The sequence below is a fragment of the Meles meles genome, chromosome 5, assembly GCF_922984935.1.
Source record: "Meles meles chromosome 5, mMelMel3.1 paternal haplotype, whole genome shotgun sequence".
In the NCBI taxonomy this organism is placed as follows: Eukaryota; Metazoa; Chordata; class Mammalia; order Carnivora; family Mustelidae; genus Meles; species Meles meles.
Window position 1 is genome coordinate 127,084,787 of NC_060070.1, and position 19,897 is coordinate 127,104,683.

The 19,897-nt window shown below is 37.5% G+C and overlaps 2 protein-coding genes across 5 annotated transcripts in view; both read right to left on the reverse strand.

Moving 5' to 3' along the window:
* The window catches only part of EXOC2 (exocyst complex component 2), a 297,739-nt gene that overhangs the window by 249,040 nt on the left and 28,802 nt on the right, over nt 1-19,897 (reverse strand). Inside the window, exon 2 of one of the 4 annotated variants that reach the window (XM_046004921.1) lies at nt 11,886-12,071. The exons of the other annotated variants lie outside the window; for them this stretch is intronic. The gene's annotated coding sequence lies outside the window, so the exon portion shown is untranslated. The remainder of the gene's footprint in view (nt 1-11,885; nt 12,072-19,897) is intronic. 4 annotated transcript variants of the gene reach the window in all.
* HUS1B (HUS1 checkpoint clamp component B) lies at nt 3,291-4,161 on the reverse strand. Its single transcript, XM_046004929.1, is given in 7 exon segments — nt 3,291-3,462; nt 3,495-3,661; nt 3,694-3,850; nt 3,852-3,889; nt 3,891-3,982; nt 3,985-4,035; nt 4,038-4,161. Coding segments are annotated over 7 exon segments (801 nt in total).

Consider the following 19,897-nt stretch of genomic DNA (forward strand, 5'->3'; position numbering starts at 1 on the left):
AAAAAGAAATACTAATTCTGATGTCTCTAGACTCAGATTAATTTATGAAGCATTTTTCAACTATCTAGACCTGAATGGAGATAAACAAAACTTAGAGGAGGACCTTTACAAAAATTAACCACTAATAAATACTTGTCTGATCTCTTGTGATACTGGTATAGTACATTTATAAATAAGTAAGTATGTATCATCATAGTATACTAATGACTGACCTTTTTAGTAGTGGAATAAAAAAATAGTACAAGCGATATTTAGGGAGACAATAAAGACTACACTATTTAGGGAGACAATTAAAAACAACCCATTTATGGATATAAGGAAGCACTTTAAATACATTTCATCAGTGTTTTATTTTCTGAAGATACACTGAAACATAAAGGCGTATTTTCTTGCTTCTTAGTAGTGTTTCTCTTAAAAAAAAGAAATAGAAGCTGAAATGATTTCCAAACTTGATGCTTTGATTTTTAAATGTGAGGCTTTGGTCTTCCAGGGAATTATCATTTTGTAGCAAATAAATTCCTTCCTACCTACCTGCAAGAACAAAGGATATTTTCACACAAGGATGATATAACATGTTTTAGACTTTTTCATTTAAATTTTATCTTGTCAGGTAAGTAATAGATTTGCATGGTGATCTATGTTTATTTTAATAAACAAAAGTGTATCCAAGCTGTAAGTCTCTGAATTAAGTCTTGACAGATCAAGCTCAAAAAGTTAACATCTATAAATAGTTTGGAGATCTGGGTACTAAAATGGGTTCTGGCATTGACAATTAAAAAACCTTAGTTACTTTTATGCTCTCTGAAACTGTTTTCGCATCTATCAATAAGGTGTTTAGATGAGATCATCCCCAAAGCCCTTTTCATTCTGGAGTCTATGAGAATCTTACTTATAAGACCAGGCTTTTAAATTCAATTACTAATGTAAGACTAGAAACTGGCAGTCCATAGCTTTTCACAATTAAACTAAACTATAACAAGAACACGTTATTATTTTAAAATTTTTGTATTAATTATAAACAATTTCTACTATGTTAAAAAGAATCTTAACTTTTAAGATCTTATATTTAGATGTTACAGTATGAGACAGGCAAATTTTTTTTTTAAAGATTTTATTTATTTATTTGACAGAGAGAGAGAGATCACAAGTAGGCAAAGAGGCAGGCAGAGAGAGAGGGGGAAACAAGCTCCCTGCTGAGCAGAGAGCCTGATGCGGGACTTGATCCCAGGACCCTGAGACCATGACCTGAGCGGAAGGCAGAGGCTTAACCCACTGAGCCACCCAGGCGCCCTGCAAATTTTTTTTTTAAATAGCAACATATCTGTAGGTTAAGCAGAGGAATAAATAACCCCTCTCGTTTTCAAAAGTTACATTTCAAAGACCAGGCTACAAAACTTTTATAGACACTTTGTTAATGAACTATTAAAAGTTAACCATTATAATAACTCACCATAGTTTAAAATGCACAATTATTTACTTTCCAAAACAAAACATAGGTTTTCTTCATTTCCCTGGTTTTATTTAATATAGAGAACAGAAACAGAAACAAAGACAGAGACAGAGGAAGAGAGACTAAGGGAAAGAAGGAGAGGAGAGGTGATGAAACAGGTAAAAAGGCAGCTTGAAAATTCTCGTTTAATTAATAAACCAAAGAAAGAATTGAAAAAGATACTAGAAACAAGCATTGGAAGTCATTTTATGCAAAGAAAGAAAAAAGTCTGCATATCTTATAATTTTCTCACTGAGTTAAAATATTTGTTTTGCATTTTCATCTTTCATTTAAAGTATAAAAAGTGCTGATGAGGGCAGGGGATTTTATAAACATTAAAAATCACTTTAAAAAAAAAACAATTTTTACAAACAACTTTAAAAATATTCACAAAGCAGGGACACCTGGGTGGCTCAGCTGGTTGGGTGGCTGCCCTCGGCTCAGGTCATGATCCCAGCTGGGATTGAATCCCGCATCGGGCTCCTTGCTTGGCGGGGAGCCTGCTTCTCCCTCTGCCTCTGCCTGTGCTCTCTCTCTGACAAATAGATAAGTAAAATCTTTTAAAAAAAATAAAAAAATAAAAATATTCACAAAGAATTGTGCATAATTCAGAAATTAGAAAAAAACTTAAGCTATAATTCTGAAATAGTTATGTGTTAATATTTTAAAATGTTTGAAATACTTTGAAAAACAAATGTTTAATTTTCCTATATTGAAACCCTAAGAGTACTGAAATGGAATCTACTCAAACTGAAAGAAATCTAAAAGTTCCAGAGTTCAAGTAACTTGCCTAGGTCTCATGTTTCTGTGTTCTTTCCACAACACCATGATTGGAATTTAGAAATCAGCAAAACAAAATAAATTAGCAAATTTAAGCATTTTATCACTAAATCTAGTAGGAAATTATTCATAACTGATTAAAATGTAGTCATGAGAATTTACTGAGTCTGCAAAAAATAAAGGCTGCCAAGTTAATGGCTCCTTTTATTGCATAAGCCATTAAAAAACTAAAATGTAATATGAAAGAATATGAACCTTCCTCTAATCACTGTACCAGTCCTCAAAATAATGAAACATTGAGCATCATTTTCTAAATAGAATAACATAACACTATAGGGAAAAAATGGAAACTTGGTTTATATAAAAGTTACCCTAAGAAAAATCTTAGTCCACATAAACTGACTATTTCAAAATCGAATCATTATGAGTAAGATGCATTATTAGTGAACCTAATAACCAATTCAAGGTCTGTAGATGATAAATCTAAAACCATGAATATAAACTTATATATATATATATATACACACTGACAAAACACAGCTTTAACAAAAACTATGCAATATACACAAATGCTAAATAACTTCTATCTTTCAGACAGCATATTAAGCTCTCTAAAGAAAAACCCCTCACAAAATTATACTTGTTTTATAAGAATGAAGTTCCCATTTCACACAGTAGCATTTTATAATAAAAACTGATCCAATGTTTCAGAAATTCAAAGTTTTTATTTTGTTACCATCCTTTTCCCCCAAAAAAGTTAAAGTAGAAAGTCTTTTCTTTTGTTGTTGGCCTCTTAAAAAGTATGAAGAAAAAAAAAACTGACAAAGTCAATAAACACAAATGAACTATCCAATTCTTTCACCAATTTTTTTAATAAAAGCTTTGCAAAGGAACAAGAGTTCAGCAAAATGTACATTCTACATAGGCCAGTGAGGGCGCAGACTTGCAAGCCAATTAACTCAGGGTCTGTTTCAGTTTTGAAAAGATCATAAGCTTAAAGAAATACAGGCTGCTTGAATTTTTATAAGACAGGAATGAAATACTGAAGAGAGACATCTTCATGAACCAAAACAAGATGAAGAATAGTATTGCTCAAAACATTGCATAAGGCTGTTACAGGATTTATTTGCTGTCCCTCGAAAAACTGCAGAAGCTTCCCACTCTCTACTAGCACTCCCACCATGTTCTCCAGGCTTCCGTCTTGAGACGGAATATGTCTTGAGACATATCCTGAGCAGACTTTGGAGGATTTCCAAGATTGTTAAAATAACTTTTAATAGACATGACATCAGTTTCTACACTGAAGTTCATTTTGCCATTTAGATTTGTTTCAACCAGCACTTATCACCCGTTTGCTATCCTTTCTACACTGCTCTTCAGAGTCTTCAAAGTCTTTCTCTACTGCTCTTCAGAGTCTTCAAAGCCAGAAGATAAACACAAACATCACAGGCTTTCATGCTGGGCTCCAGGAAATCTTCTCATGCCACTGGGTTAAGAACCCTCACAGGCCCATCAGATGGATCAAGTACCACCACAGGAGCCCAACCTATGGGCAATGGCAGCTCCAGACACAGTGTGGTGGGGACGCCACTTGTTGGTCAACTGGGGCTTCAAGGTAAAAGGCATTCCCTGTGCTTCTCACTGTTCTGAATAAATGCTCAGATGTTAGCTCTAAATAAATCTCCTTCAACACTTCTGAAACATCTTCCACACAAAGTGGTGGAAGTCTCCCCGCCTCACCTCACACCACACTCTGGCATCGCAGATGACTGGGGTCATCAGGCCTAAAGCACGTAGAGCGCACAGACTCCCACCAGCTTTGGAAGGGTGCCACTGATATGATTAAAGAGCTCTAAAAAGTCCTCACCAGTGATATTGGCACAAAACTTCATGATGCCATGAAGACTGCATCCAGAGTTTGGTAGGAGGGGACCTCAAGTATGGTAGGTCCCAACACAGCCAACACTCAGCTTCCACTTACTTGCAGGCCCCCGAGAAGGGCCACAAGGCATGGCAGACCTCAGGCCCGAAAACCAAGGCCTGTTTCCATCTTCTTCCCTCCACCTTCTCCCTTAAAAAGAGTTTCACTGTTTCCACTCTGATTATTAAAAGGATAGGCACTCTACCACAGAAATGTCTAAATATTCTTTCTAAACTGTAAGAAGAAAATTGAAATCATCACTCCTAGAACCACTTTCAACCATGTTGGTGCATATATTCATTCTGTCTTAATCAGGGGACGCCTAGATGGCTCAGTCGGATAAGCACCCAATTCTTGGTTTCAGTTCAGGTCATGATCTCAGGATGATGAGATCAAGCCCCAAGTCAGGATCCCCGCTCTGCTCAGAGTCTGCTTGTCCCTCTTCCTCTGCTCCTACCCACACGCCCCATCCCCCAAACTCTCATAAATAAAATTATAAAAATTTAAAAAATAGATTGTCTTCATCAACCAGGGCATATATGTAGATATAGTTATATGTGCTTTATAAAATTATAACATGCTAGGCATACATTTGCAACCTTTTCTTTTTTACATGTAAACTACATGACAGACATCTTTCCATGTTGGCAGGTATAAATCTACATTATTTTCAAGCTGCTTAGTGTTCCACTGTATGGATGTCAAAATGACATTTAGACAATTTCTAATTTTTTTCTATTATGAACACGACAATGAACATTTTTGTATAAAACATTTTTTGTACATTTATCCAATTATTGCACTGCAGTACACTCAAAGAGGAATTTCTAGTCAAAAGATGTGGATTTAAGATCATAACATGTATGTATCACCAAACTGGCCTGCAGAAAAGTTTATCAACACAACCTCTCACCAGGGACACTGGGTAATAGCAATCTGTTTAATTTGTAGCAATCTGGTAGGCAAAATAAAATAAATGGTCTCAACTTGCATTGTGGATAAATTCTATTTTAATGATCTTTGCAACTTTGCATTAGATTTATTTTCCTAGATTTTAAGATCTCTAGTAAAAACATTAACTCTCTGTCCCTTTATACACTGTCAATATCTTCCCCAGTTTATCATTTGTTTTTTTCACATTGCTTATGGTGGTCTTTGCCCTTAGGAAATTTTGAGTCTTTTTTAATGTCAAACCAATGGACCCTTTCGTTGCTACTTATAGAATCATGCTTTCAAAGTTATGTTTCTGGTACTTTAATACTGTTGTATCTGCTTAATTACTTAACTCATTAGGAATCTATTTAGGGGTACTAAATAGCTACTTGACCAAATACCATTTCACTGAATAATCCACTCTTTTCTCCACTGATCTGGAATGTCACTTTTATCAGTAACAAATACTCATTTTAAGACTGTTTCTGGAACCCTCTATATTTTGTCCCATTGATCTATTTTGCAACTCTAACATAATAATTTGATTTCTGTATTTTAATTAAACATCCACTAGGACAATTAATTTTTAACAAGTTATTTTAGCCATTCTGTCACAGATATTGATATAAATGAACTTTAAAATACTGTGTGGGGCACCTGGGTGGCTCGGTTGGTTAAGATTCTCTTGATTTCAGCTCAGGTCATGATTTCAGGGTCATGTCAGGCTCTATGCTCAGCATGGAGCCTGACATGGGATTCTCTGTCACCCTCTTCCTCATCCCCTACCCCCAACTCATTCTCTCTAAATAAATAAATAAAATCTTTTTTAAAATATTGAGTAAGATTCTTAAAATAACCCTATGAAAATTGTGATGGGATTATCAACACCCTGACATACTACATTCCTGCAAAATCTTGTTCTTTCTCTATCTCTACTGACTAGACTTTAAGTTCCAGGAGAGAACAGGTTTTTATATTTCCATGTATTGCTATATACCCAGTACTTAGAACATTCATCTGGATATACTGATGCTCAACATATATTTTTAAAGGAACAAATGTATCAATTACATTATCTATAACACTGAAACTTCCCACTTATTCAAATCACTTGAAACTGTCAATAAACTATCCAGCTCTGTTCAGAGAAGCCCATGTAACTATCTTGAAGCTAGTCAACCTCCTGGGCACTGAGTCTCTCTCAATTGAAATCATTTTCCAGTCATCTATTATGTTTTCTCTGTAGAAAATCTTATTACCTTAAAATACAACAATGATTTTGGCTTTTATTCTTCAATATTTATGTGTTACTTATTTTAACTGCCTTACTGCATTTGCTATAACTTCTAAAACAATGCTGAATAACTGTAGTATTAGCAAGTATCTTTGTCTTATTTCTAACAATAAAGGGTAAGCTACAATAATCGAGATGGAACACAGATCAATGGAACACAATAGAGAATCCAGAAATGGACCCTCAACTTATGGTCATCTAATCTTTGATGAAACAGGAAAGAATATCCAAGAGTAAAGAAGACAATCTCTTCAACAAATGTGTTGGGAAAACTGGACAGCCACATGCAGAAGAATGAAACTGGACCATTTCCTTACACCACACACAAAAACAGACTCAAAATGGATAAAAGACCTAAATGTGAGACAGGAATTCATCAAAATCCTAGAGGACACAGGCAGCAACCTTTTCAACCTCAGCCACAGGAACTACTTGCTAGACACATCTCCAAAGGCAAGGGAAACAAAGGCTAAAATGAACTATTGGGGCTTCAACAAGATAAAAAGATTTTGCACAGCAAAGGGAACAGTCAACAAAACCGAAAGACAGCCAACAGAATGGGAGAAGACATTTGCAAATGACATATCAGGTAAAGGGCTAGTATCCAAAATCTATAAAAATTTTATCAAACTTAACACCCAAAGAATAAATAATCCAATCAAGATATGGGCGGAAGACAAGAACAAACACATCTCTAAAGGAGACATAAAAATGACCAACAGACACATGAAAAAATGCTCCACCTCCCTCAGCATACAATCAAAATACAATCAAAAGCACAATCAGATACCATCTCACACCAGTCAGAATGGCTAAAATTAACAAGTCAGGAAATGACAGATGTTGGTAAGAATGGGGAGAAATGAGAACCCTCCCACACTGTTGGTGGGAATGTAAGCTGGTACAGCCACTCTGGCAAACAGTATGGAGGTTCCTCAAAAAGTTGAAAATAGAGATAGAGGTACCCTATGATGCAGCAATTGCACTGCTGGGTATTTACCCCAAAGATGACAATGTAGTGATCTGAATGGGCACTTGTACCCCAAAGTTTATAGCAGGAATGAACACAATAGCTAAACTATGGAAAGAACCTAGATGTCCCTCAATAGATGAATGGATAAAGAAGATGTGGTATATGTATATGTGTATGTGTATGTGTGTGTATATATAATGGAATATTACACAGTCATCAAAAAATGAAATCTTGGGGTGCCTGGTTGGCTCAGTTGGTTAAGTCTCTGCCTTTGGCTTAGGTCGTGATCTCAGGTCCTGGCATCAAGCCACACATCGGGCTCTCTGCTGAGCAGAGAGCCTGCTTCCCCACCTTCTCTGCCTGCCTCTCTGCCTACTTGTGATCTCTGTCAAATAAATAAATAAAATCTTTAAAAAAAATGAACTCTTGTCATTTGCAAGGATGTTAATGCAACTAGAGAGCACTACGCTAAGTGAAGTAAGTCGGAGAAAGACGATTAACATGACTTCATTGATATATGAAATTTAAGAAACAAAAGAGAAGATCATAGGGTAAGAGAGGAAAAAATAAAACAGGACCAAACCAAAGAGGGAGACAAACCATAAGTGACTCTTAAACCTAGAACAAACTGAGGGTTGCTGGATGAGAGAGGGGTCTGGATGGGGTAACTGGGTAATGGACATTAAGAGGGGGCATATAATATAATAAACACTGGGCATTATATAAGACTGATGAATCACAGACCTGCACCTCTGAAACCAGTAATATACTACATATTAATTAATTTTTTTTAATTAAATTTTAGGGGCGCCTGGGTGGCTCCGTTGGTTAAAACCTCTGCCTTCAGCTCAGGTCATGATCCCATGGTCCTGGGATCGAGCCCCGCATCAGGCTCTCTGCTCAGTGGGGAGCCTGCTTCCTCCTTTCTATGCCTGCCTCTCTGCCTACTTGTGATCTCTGTCAAATAAAATCTTAAAAAATAAATAAATAAATAATTTTCATTTAAAAAAAGGCAATCCTCTAGAAGTTTCTCAACCTGTTTTTCATTACTGCCTCTGTGAGGAGGCTTTTTAGCCTAACTGCCCTAAAGAAATTCTAATATCATAAATACACGGTACATCTACATAATGTACTATATGTATATCTGTACTTTACACATAAAAGCTAAGATATTTTTTGTCCCCTCAAGGGCTAATTTTCAGTTATTGTTCCCATTGAGAATACATGCTCTAGCCCTGTATCATTAAGTAGGATGTTTACTATTGATACTACATAGCTAATAATTATGCTACAGAAAATAGCTTTCTATCCTTAATTTGTTGAAAGTCTATTTTTTTAAAGATTTTATTTAATATTTGACAGAGAGAGTGAGAGACACAAGCAGGCAGAGCAGCAGAGGAAGAAGGAGAAGCAGGCTCCCTACTGACAAGGGAGCCCAACGTGGGGCTCGATCCCAGGACCCTGGGGTCATGACCTGAGCCGAAGGCAGTTGCTTAACCAACTGAGCCACCCAGGTGCCCCAAAATTTCATTTTTAAAATTAGGAATGGACAGTGAAATCTACCAAATATTTTCTCAACTTTTGAGATAACTTTTTTAACCTATTAATACACTGGATTAAAATAATAAATTTCCTATTAATGAATTAGTTTATATTCTAGGAATAAACATTACTTGGTTCCATATTTTTAAGTTGTTTTCTTTCTTTTATTCTTTCTTCCTATTTCTTTCTTTCTTTCTTTGAGAGAGTGAGAGAGAGCACAAGCAGGAGAAGGTGCAGATGGAGAGGGAGAAGCAGGCTCCCCACTAAGCAGGGAACCCAATGCTAGGCTAGATCCCAAGACCCTGAAATCATGACTTGAGCCAAAGGCAGATGCTTTACCGACTGAGTCACCCAGGCACCCCACTTGGTTCCATTTTATTAGTTCTTCAAACCTTCCTAGATTTGATTCACTTGTACTTTAAGAGTTTTATATCTTAAATCTTATTTTCAATTAATTAGAAATTACCTTCTCTTATATTTCTTTGCTTATTTTTGTAGTATCAAGAAGCATTCAGCACTGCACAAATATTATTGAGCACTTACTGTATCCAGAGTGCTGTTCTGGCCTTACACAAAGAATTTAAAGTTTTCCATATTTGCTATCTCGTAGTTATTTAAATAGTATAGAAATGTTCTATTCCTTGTATGTTTCCTGTTGCTTGCTTGTAAAACCATCTATATCTAGTACGTCATTCTGTATGATTGTTTGAGAATTTCCTTCATGGTAATGGGACCATATTTTATAACTCTTCTTTAGATAATTTTAGTATATGTTTCAGAAAATTAGATATTTCATTCTGATTTTCAAACTTAACATCATACTACTTTCTTCCATAGCTGTGATTTTATCATCTCTACCACTGTCTTGAGTATTTCTATCTTTTTTCATGGTTAGACTTGTGAATGTTTTCTGTTTTAATGAGCCTTTATAATAACAGGCCTTGATATAAGCTGTAAATTCTACCTTCTTTTGTCAGGAGAGGTGTTTATTACCTACAGCTTCAACCTATAGCTTCAACATTTGTCAATTCCTCTTGCTTGGGTTTATTTTGTTGTTGTTTTTGTTTTTTTCCTATCTATCTAGATTGAATACTTAGTTCATTTGTTTCAGTCTTCCTTTAATAACCTTTAAAGCCACTACTTTTCCTATCTATAATGTTGGTCACACCATTGATTTTGACATGCAATGGGTTCACTCTTCATTTAGAAGTGAATTGTAGTTGCAGTTTTGATTTCTTCTTTGACCCAAGATCAACTTTAGAAGGCTTTAAAGAATTCCACAGTTAACAGTTTGTTGTTGAGCTTTATTATTATTATGATTATTGTGATTATTAAATTCTAGTATTTACTAGCTTTATTCTTAGTCCAATTTCTTTACTTATTTTGGTCAGAGAATATAGCCCATAAATGTTCTAATTGGGGAATTTACTGAGGTTCCTTTTGTGGAATCCCTTCACTTACTTATTCACTGACATTCCCTGGTGCCTGTTTTAGATCAGGAGTCAGAAAACTATAGCAACTAAGAAATACATCTGTTTTTATAAATAAAGTTTTATTGGTACACACAAATTCATTTCTATGTTGTCTATTACTGTTTTCTTACTGCAACAGAATTGAGTAGTTGTAATAGAGACCCTAAGGCCCAAAATGCCTATAAAGTATTTACTAATCACCCTTTCAAAAAAAGTGTGCCAACCCCTATTAGATGATGGCAGGTCAGCATCGCCTGTATCAACACCATTCTAACTTGAAACATCTGCAGATTTTCAGCTCTTTGAATTTCCAAATATATCTTAAGGTTCCTTTTCTGTTTCAAGCACTGGTATTTTCTTCACAATAGTGAGGAATTTTTTATAATAGTGATTTAGTGATTTATAATAGTGATTAGAACATATAAGAAACTAAGAGGAAAGAACATATAAGAAACTAAGAGGAATTTTTTATAATAGTGATTTCGTGATTCATAATAGTGATTAGAACATATAAGAAACTGAGAAAATAAAAAATACTGGTATATGTGACAGCATCTTCATCCTGAAAGACCTACTGATACAAAACTGAATAAATACTCCAAATATTATTATCTTATGCTTACAAAAGGAATCTCAAAAACTGTCTTAGCATCCCTTTTGGAAATTAAGGGCACATACTGCATGGAGCACTGGGTGTTACATGCAAACAATGAAACATGGAACACTACATCAAAAACTAATGATATATTGGGGCACCTGGGTGGCTCAGTGGGTTAAAGCCACTGCCTTCGGCTCAGGTCATGATCCTAGGGTCCTGGGATCGAGTCCCGCATCGGGCTCTCTGCTTAGCAGGGAGCCTGCTTTCTCCTCTCTCTCTCTGCCTGCTGCTCTGCCTGCTTATGATCTCTGTCTGTCAAATAAATAAATAAAATATTAAAAAAAACAAAAACTAATGATATACTATATGGTGACTAACTTAAATAATAAAATTTTTTAATAAAAAATAAAAATTAGGGAGGAGTCAAGATGGCGGAGAAGTAGCAGGCTGAGACGACATCAGGTAGCAGGAGATCAGCTAGATAGCTTATCTAAACATTGCAAACACCTACAAATCCAACAGGAGATCGAAGAGAAGAAGAAGAGCAATTCTAGAAACAGAAAAACTTTCTGAAAGGTAGGACTGGCGGAGAAGTGAATCCAAATGACGGGAAGATAGACCGTGGGGGGAGGGTCCAGCTCCCGGCAAGCGGCGGAGCAATGGAGCACAAAATCAGGACTTTTAAAAGTCTGTTCCACTGAGGGACATTGCTCCAGAGGCTAAACCGGGATGAAGCCCACGTGAAGTCAGCATGGCCCCAGGTCCCACAGGGTCACGGAAGGATGGGGTGGGGGGGTCGGAGTATCGCAGAGTTGCAGGTATTAGAACGGGGAAGCCAGCTACAGAGACAGAGCCGAGGACTGAGCTCTCAGCTCGGGGTTACCTTGAACCTGAGCTCGGAGAACAGCTGGAGGCTGGGGATGCGGGAGTGATTGGGCGCTGTCCTCTGGGGGTGCACTGAGGAGTGGGGCCCCAGGCTCTCGACTCATCCCGGCCGGACACTGGGAGGCCGCCATGTTCATTCCCGTCCTCTGGAACTCTACGGAAAGCGTTCAGGGAACAAAAGCTCCTGAAAGCGAACACGAGCGGATTACTTAGTCCAGCCCGCGGTAAGGGCGGTGCAATTCCTCCTCGGGCAAAGACACTTGAGAGTCACTACAACAGGCCATTCCCCCAGAAGATTAACAAAAAATCCAGCCAGGACGAAGTTCAACTACCAAGGAAAGCAGGTTCAATACCAAGGAAAGCAGCGGAATTCCAGAGGAGGAGAAAGCAAAGCACAGAATTCATGGCTTTTTCTCCTTGATTCTTTAGTCTTGGGTTAATTTAATGTTTTTCTCATTTTTTTTTTCTCTTCTACTGCTAAATTTTTTTTAACTTTTACCCTTTTCTTTTTTAACGTTTTTTAACTAGTTTATCTAGTATATATATATTTTCTTTCTTTTTTATATTTTTTTTATTTGTTATTTTTTTTAACTATTTCTTTTTTTTCTGAACCTCTTTTTATCCCCTTTCTCCCCCACACGATTTGGGGTACCTTCTGATTTGGTAAAAGTGCTTTTTTCTGGGGTCTTTGGCACCCTTTTAGTATTTTACTTGCTCTTATCCAGACAAAATGACAGGGCGGAAAAATCACCACAAAAAAAAAGAACGAGAGGCAGTACCAAAGCCTAGGGACCCAATCAATGCAGACATTGCTAAAATGTCAGATCTAGAGTTCAGAATAACGATTCTCAAGGATCTAGCCGGGCTCAAAAAAGGCATGAAAGATATTAGAGAAATCCTCTCTGGAGATACAAAAGCCCTTCCTGGAGAAATAAAGGCACTAAAATCTAACCAAGTTGAAATAAAAAAAGCTATTAATGAGCTGCAATCAAAAATGGAGGCTCTCACTGCTAGGATAAATGAGGCAGAAGAAAGAAGTAGAGATATAGAAAACCAAATGACAAAGAATAAAGAAGCTGAGCAAAAGAGGGACAAATAGCTACTGGACCACGAGGGGAGAATTCAAGAGATAAGTGACACCATAAGATGAACAACATTAGAATAATTGGGATTCCAGAAGAAGAAGAAAGAGGGGAGCAGAAGGTATATTGGGGGGAATTATTGGAGAGAATTTCCCTAATATGGCAAAGGGAACAAGCATCAAAATCCAGGAGGTGCAATACCTCAATATTATCAAAGCCATCGATGAAAAACCCACTGCAAATATCATTCTCAATGGAGAAAAACTGAAAGCTTTCCCGCTAAGGTCAGGAACACGGCAGGAATGTCCATTATCACCACTGCTATTCAACATAGTACTAGAAGTCCTAGCCTCAGCAATCAGACAACAAAAAGAAATTAAAGGCATTCAAATTGGCAAAGAAGAAGTCAAACTATCACTCTTCCCAGATGATATGATACTATATGTGGAAAACCAAAAAGACTCCACTCCAAAACTGCTAGAACTTGTACAGGAATTCAGTAAAGTGTCAGGAAATAAAATCAATGCACAGAAATCAGTTGCATTTCTGTACACCAACAACAAGACAGAAGAAAGAGAAATTAAGGAGTCAATCCCATTTACAATTGCACCGAAAACTACAAGATACCTGGGAATAAACCTAACCAAAGAGGCTAAGAATCTATACGCAGACAATTATAAAGTACTCATGAAAGACATTGAGGAAGACACAAAGAAATGGGAAAATGTTCCAGCTCCTGGATTGGAAGAATAAACATTGTGAAAATGTCTATGCTACCTAAAGCAATCTACACATTTAATGCAATCCCTATCAAAATACCATCCATTTTTTTCAAAGAAATGGAACAAATAATCCTCAAATTTATATGGAACCAGAAAAGACCTTGAATAGCCAAAGGAATATTGAAAAAGAAAGCAAACATTGGTGGCATCACAATTCCGGACTTCAAGCTCTATTACAAAGCTGTCATCATCAAGACAGCACAGTACTGGCACAAAAACAGACACATAGATCAATAGAACAGAATAGAGAGCCCAGAAATAGATCCTCAACTCTATGGTCAACTAATCTTCGACAAAGCAGGAAAGAATGTCCAATGGAAAAAAGACAGCCTCTTCAATAAATGGTGCTGGGAAAATTGGACAGCCACATGCAGAAAAATGAAATTGGACCACTTCCTTACACCACACACAAAAATAGACTCAAAATGGATGAAGGACCTCAATGAGAGAAAGGAATCCATCAAAATCCTTGAGGAGAACGCAGGCAGCAATCTCTTCGACCTCAACCGCAGCAACATCTTCCTAGGAACAACAGCAAAGGCAAGGGAAGCAAGGGCAAAAATGAACTATTGGGATTTCATCAAGATCAAAAGCTTTTGCACAGCAAAGGAAACAGTTAACAAAACCAAAAGACAACTGACAGAATGGGAGAAGATATTTGCAAACGACATATCAGATAAAGGGCTAGTATCCAAAATCTATAAGGAACTTAGCAAACTCAACACCCAAAGAACAAACAATCCAATCAAGAAATGGGCAGAGGACATGAACACACATTTCTGCAAAGAAGACATCCACATGGCCAACAGACACATGAAAAAATACTCTGCTCCACGTCACTCGGCATCAGGGAAATACAAATCAAAACCACAATGAGATATCACCTCATACCAGTCAGAATGGCTAAAATTAACAAGTCAGGAAATGACAGATGCTGGCGAGGATGTGGAGAAAGGGGAACCCTCCTCCACTGTTGGTGGGAATGCAAGCTGGTGCAACCACTCTGGAAAACAGCATGGAGGTTCCTCAAAATGTTGAAAATAGAACTACCCTATGACCCAGCAATTGCACTACTGGGTATTTACCCTAAAGATACAAACACAGTGATCCGAAGGGGCACGTGTCCCCGAATGTTTATAGCAGCAATGTCTACAATAGCCAAACTATGGAAAGAACCTAGATGTCCATCAACAGATGAATGGATAAAGAAGATGTGGTATATATACACAATGGAATACTATGCAGCCATCAAAAGAAATGAAATTTTGCCATTTGCGACGACGTGGATGGAACTAGAGGGTATCATGCTTAGTGAAATAAGTCAATCGGAGAAAGACAACTATCATATGATCTCCCTGACATGAGGATGTGGAGAAGCAACATGGGTGGTTAGGGGGATAGGAGAAGAATAAATGAAACAAGATGGGATTAGGAGGGAGACAAACCATAAATGACTCTTAATCTCACAAAACAAACTGGGGGTTGCTGGGGGGAGGTGGGATTGGGAGAGGGGGAGTGGGGTTATGGACATTGGGGAGGGTATGTGCTATCGTGAGTGCTGTGAAGTGTGTAAACCTGGCGATTCACAGACCTGTACCCCTGAGGATAAAAATACATTATATGTTTATAAAAAAAAAAAAATTGGAAGGGGAGGCGAACCATAAGAGACTATGGACTCTGAAAAACAACCTGAGGGATTTAAAGGGTCAGGGGTGGGAGGTTGGGGGAACAGGTGGTGGGTAATAGGGAGGCCACGTTTTGCATGGAGCACTGGGTGTTGTGCAAAAACAATGAATACTGTTGTGCTGAAAAAATAAATTAAAATGGTTCTCAGTTTAAAAAAAAAAATTCCAGGAGGTGCAGAGAACACCCCTAAAAATCAACAAGAATAGGTCCACACCTCGTCACCTAATAGTAAAATGTACAAGTCTTAGTGACAAAGAGAAAATCCTGAAAGCAGCCTGGGAAAAGAAGTCTGTAACATACAATGGTAAAAATATTAGATTGGCAGCAGACGTATCCACAGAGACCTGGCAGGCCAGAAAGAGCTGGCATGATATATTCAGAGCACTAAACGAGAAAAACATGCAGCCAAGAATACTCTATCCAGCTAGGCTATCATTGAAAATAGAAGGAGAGATAAAAAGGTTTCAGGACAAACAAAAACTAAAAGAATTTGCAAACACCAAACCAGCTCTACAGGAAATATTGAAAGGGGTCCTCTAAGCAAAGAGAGAGCCTAAAAGTAGTAGATCAGAAAGGAACAGAGACAATATACAATAACAGTCACCTTACAGGCAATACAATGGCACTAAATTCATATCTCTCAATAGTTACCCTGAATGTTAATGGGCTAAATGCCCCAATCAAAAGACACAGGGTATCAGAATGGATAAAAAAACAAAACCTATCGATTTTAAACCAAAGACTATAATAAGAAAGGAAGAAGACTATATCATACTCAAAGGATCTGTCCAACAAGAAGATCTAACCATTTTAAATATCTATGCCCCTAACGTGGGAGCAGCCAACTATATAAACCAATAAATAACAAAATCAAAGAAACACATCAATAATAATACAATAATAGGGGACTTTAATACTCCCCTCACTGAAATGGACACATCATCCAAGCAAAAGATTAACAAGGAAATAAAGGCCTTACATGACACATTGGACCAGATGGACATCACAGATATATTCAGAACATTTCATCCCAAAGCAACAGAATACACATTCTTCTCTAGTGCAAATGGAACATTCTTCAGAATAGATCACATCCTCGGTCCTAAATCAGGTCTCAACTGGTATCAAAAGATTGGGATCATTCCCTGCATATTTTCAGACCACAATGCTCTGAAGCTAGAACTCAATCACAAGAGTAACGCTGGAAAGAACCCAAATACATGGAGACTAAACAGCATCCTTCTAAAGAATGAATGGGTCAACCAGGAAATTAAAGAAGAATTGAAAAAATTCATAGAAACAAATGATATTGAAAACAAAACGGTTCAAAATCTGTGGGACACGGCAAAGGCAGTCCTGAGAGGAAAATATAGAGCAGTACAAGACTTTCTCAAGAAACAAGAAAGGTCTCAAGTACACAACCTAACCCTACACGTAAAGGAGCTGGAGAAAGAACAAGAAAGAAACCTTAAACCCAGCAGGAGAAGAGAAATCATAAAGATTAGAGCAGAAATCAATAAAATAGAAACCAAAAAAACAATAGGAAAAATCAATGAAACTAGGAGCTGGTTCTTTGAAAGAATCAGTAAGATTGATAAACCCATGGCCAGACTTATCCAAAAGAAAAGAGAAAGGACCCAAATAAATTAAATCATGAATGAAAGAGGAGAGATCACAACTAACACCAAAGAAATACAGACAATTATAAGAACATACTATGAGCAACTCTATGCCAACAAATTTGACAATCTGGCAGAAATGGATGCATTCCTAGAGACATATAAACTACCACAACTGAACCAGGAAGAAATAGAAAACCTGAACAGGCCCATAACCAGTAAGGAGATTGAAACAGTCATCAAAAATCTCCAAACATGTGGAGAAAGGGGAACCCTCCTCCACTGTTGGTGGGAATGCAAGCTGGTGCAACCACTCTGGAAAACAGCATGGAGGTTCCTCAAAATGTTGAAAATAGAACTACCCTATGACCCAGCAATTGCACTACTGGGTATTTACCCTAAAGATACAAACATAGTGATCCGAAGGGGCACGTGTACCCGAATGTTTATAGCAGCAATGTCTACAATAGCCAGACTATGGAAAGAACCTAGATGTCCATCAACAGATGAATGGATAAAGAAGATGTGGTATATATACACAATGGAATACTATGCAGCCATCAAAAGAAATGAAATCTTGCCATTTGCGACGACGTGGATGGAACTAGAGCGTATCATGCTTAGTGAAATAAGTCAATCGGAGAAAGACAACTATCATATGATCTCCCTGATATGAGGACATGGAGAAGCAACATGGGGGGGTAGGAGATAGGAGAAGAATAAATGAAACAAGATGGGATTGGGAGGGAGACAAACCATAAATGACTCTTAATCTCACAAAACAAACTGGGGGTTGCTGCGGGGAGGTGGGATTGGGGGAGGGGGAGCGGGCTATGGACATTGGGGAGGGGAAGCGAACCATAAGAGACTATGGACTCTGAAAAACAACCTGAGGGTTTTGAAGGGTCAGGGGTGGGAGGTTGGGGCAACCTGAGGGTTTTGAAGGGTCAGGGGTGGGAGGTTGGGGGAACAGGTGGTGGGTAATGGGGAGGGCACATTTTGCATGGAGCACTGGGTGTTGTGCAAAAAGAATGAATACTGTTACGCTGAAAAAATAAATAAAATGAGAAAAAAAAAAAAAAAAAAAAAAAAAAAATCTCCAAACAAACAAAAGCCCAGGGCCAGATGGCTTCCCAGGGGAATTCTACCAAACATTTAAAGAAGAACTCATTCCTATTCTCCTGAAATGCTCCAAAAAATAGAAATGGAAGGAAAACTTCCAAACTCATTTTATGAGGCCAGCATCACCTTGATCCCAAAACCAGACAAGGATCCCACCAAAAAAGAGAACTACAGACCAATATCCCTGATGAACACAGATGCAAAAATTCTCACCAAAATACTAGCCAATAGGATTCAACAGTACATTAAAAGGATTATTCACCACGACCAAGTGCGATTTATTCCAGGGCTGCAAGGTTGATTCAGCATCCACAAATCCATCAATGCGATACAATACATTAATAAAAGAAAGTACAAGAACCATATGATACTCTCCATAGATGCTGAAAAAGCATTTGACAAAGGACAGCATCCGTTCCTGATCAAAACTCTTCAAAGTGTAGGGATAGAGGGCACATACCTCAAAATTTCAAAGCCATCTACGAAAAACCCACTGCAAATATCATTCTCAATGGAGAAAAACTGAAAGCTTTTCCAAGGTCAGGAATACGGCAGAGATGTCCATTATCACCACTGCTATTCAACATAGTACTAGAAGTCCTAGCCTCAGCAATCAGACAACAAAAAGAAATTAAAGGCATCCAAATTGGCAAAGAAGAAGTCAAACTATCACTCTTCCCAGATGATATGATACTATATGTGGAAAACCCAAAAGACTCCACTCCAAAACTGCTAGAACTTGTACAGGAATTCAGTAAAGTGTCAGGATATAAAATCAATGCACAGAAATCAGTTGCATTTCTCTACACCAACAACAAGACAGAAGAAAGAGAAATTAAGGAGTCAATCCCATTTACAATTGCACCGAAAACTACAAGATACCTAGGAATAAACTTAACCAAAGAGGCTAAGAATCTATACACAGAAAACTATAAAGTACTCATGAAAGAAATTGAAGAAGACACAAAGAAATGGAAAAATGTTCCATGCTCATGCGTTGGAAGAACAAATATTGTGAAAATTTCTATGCTACCTAAAGCAATCTACACATTTAATGCAATCCCTATCAAAATACCATCCATTTTTTTCAAAGAAATGGAACAAATAATCCTCAAATTTATATGGAACCAGAAAAGACCTTGAATAGCCAAAGGAATATTGAAAAAGAAAGCAAACATTGGTGGCATCACAATTCCGGACTTCAAGCTCTATTACAAAGCTGTCATCATCAAGACAGCATAGTACTGGCACAAAAACAGACACATAGATCAATGGAACAGAATAGAGAGCCCAGAAATAGACCCTCAACTCTATGGTCAACTAATCTTCAACAAAGCAGGAAAGAATGTCCAATGGAAAAAAGACAGCCTCTTCAATAAATGGTGCTGGGAAAATTGGACAGCCACATGCAGAAAAATGAAATTGGACCACTTCCTTATACCACACACAAAAATAGACTCCAAATGGATGAAGGACCTCAATGAGAGAAAGGAATCCATCAAAATCCTTGAGGAGAACACAGGCAGCAACTTCTTTGACCTCAGCCATAGCAACTTCTTTTAGGAACATCGCCAAAGGCAAGGGAAGCAAGGGCAAAAATGAACTATTGGGACTTCATCAAATCAAAAGCTTTTGCACAGCAAAGGAAACAGTTAACAAAATCAAAAGACAACTGACAGAATGGGAGAAGATATTTGCAAACGACATATCAGATAAAGG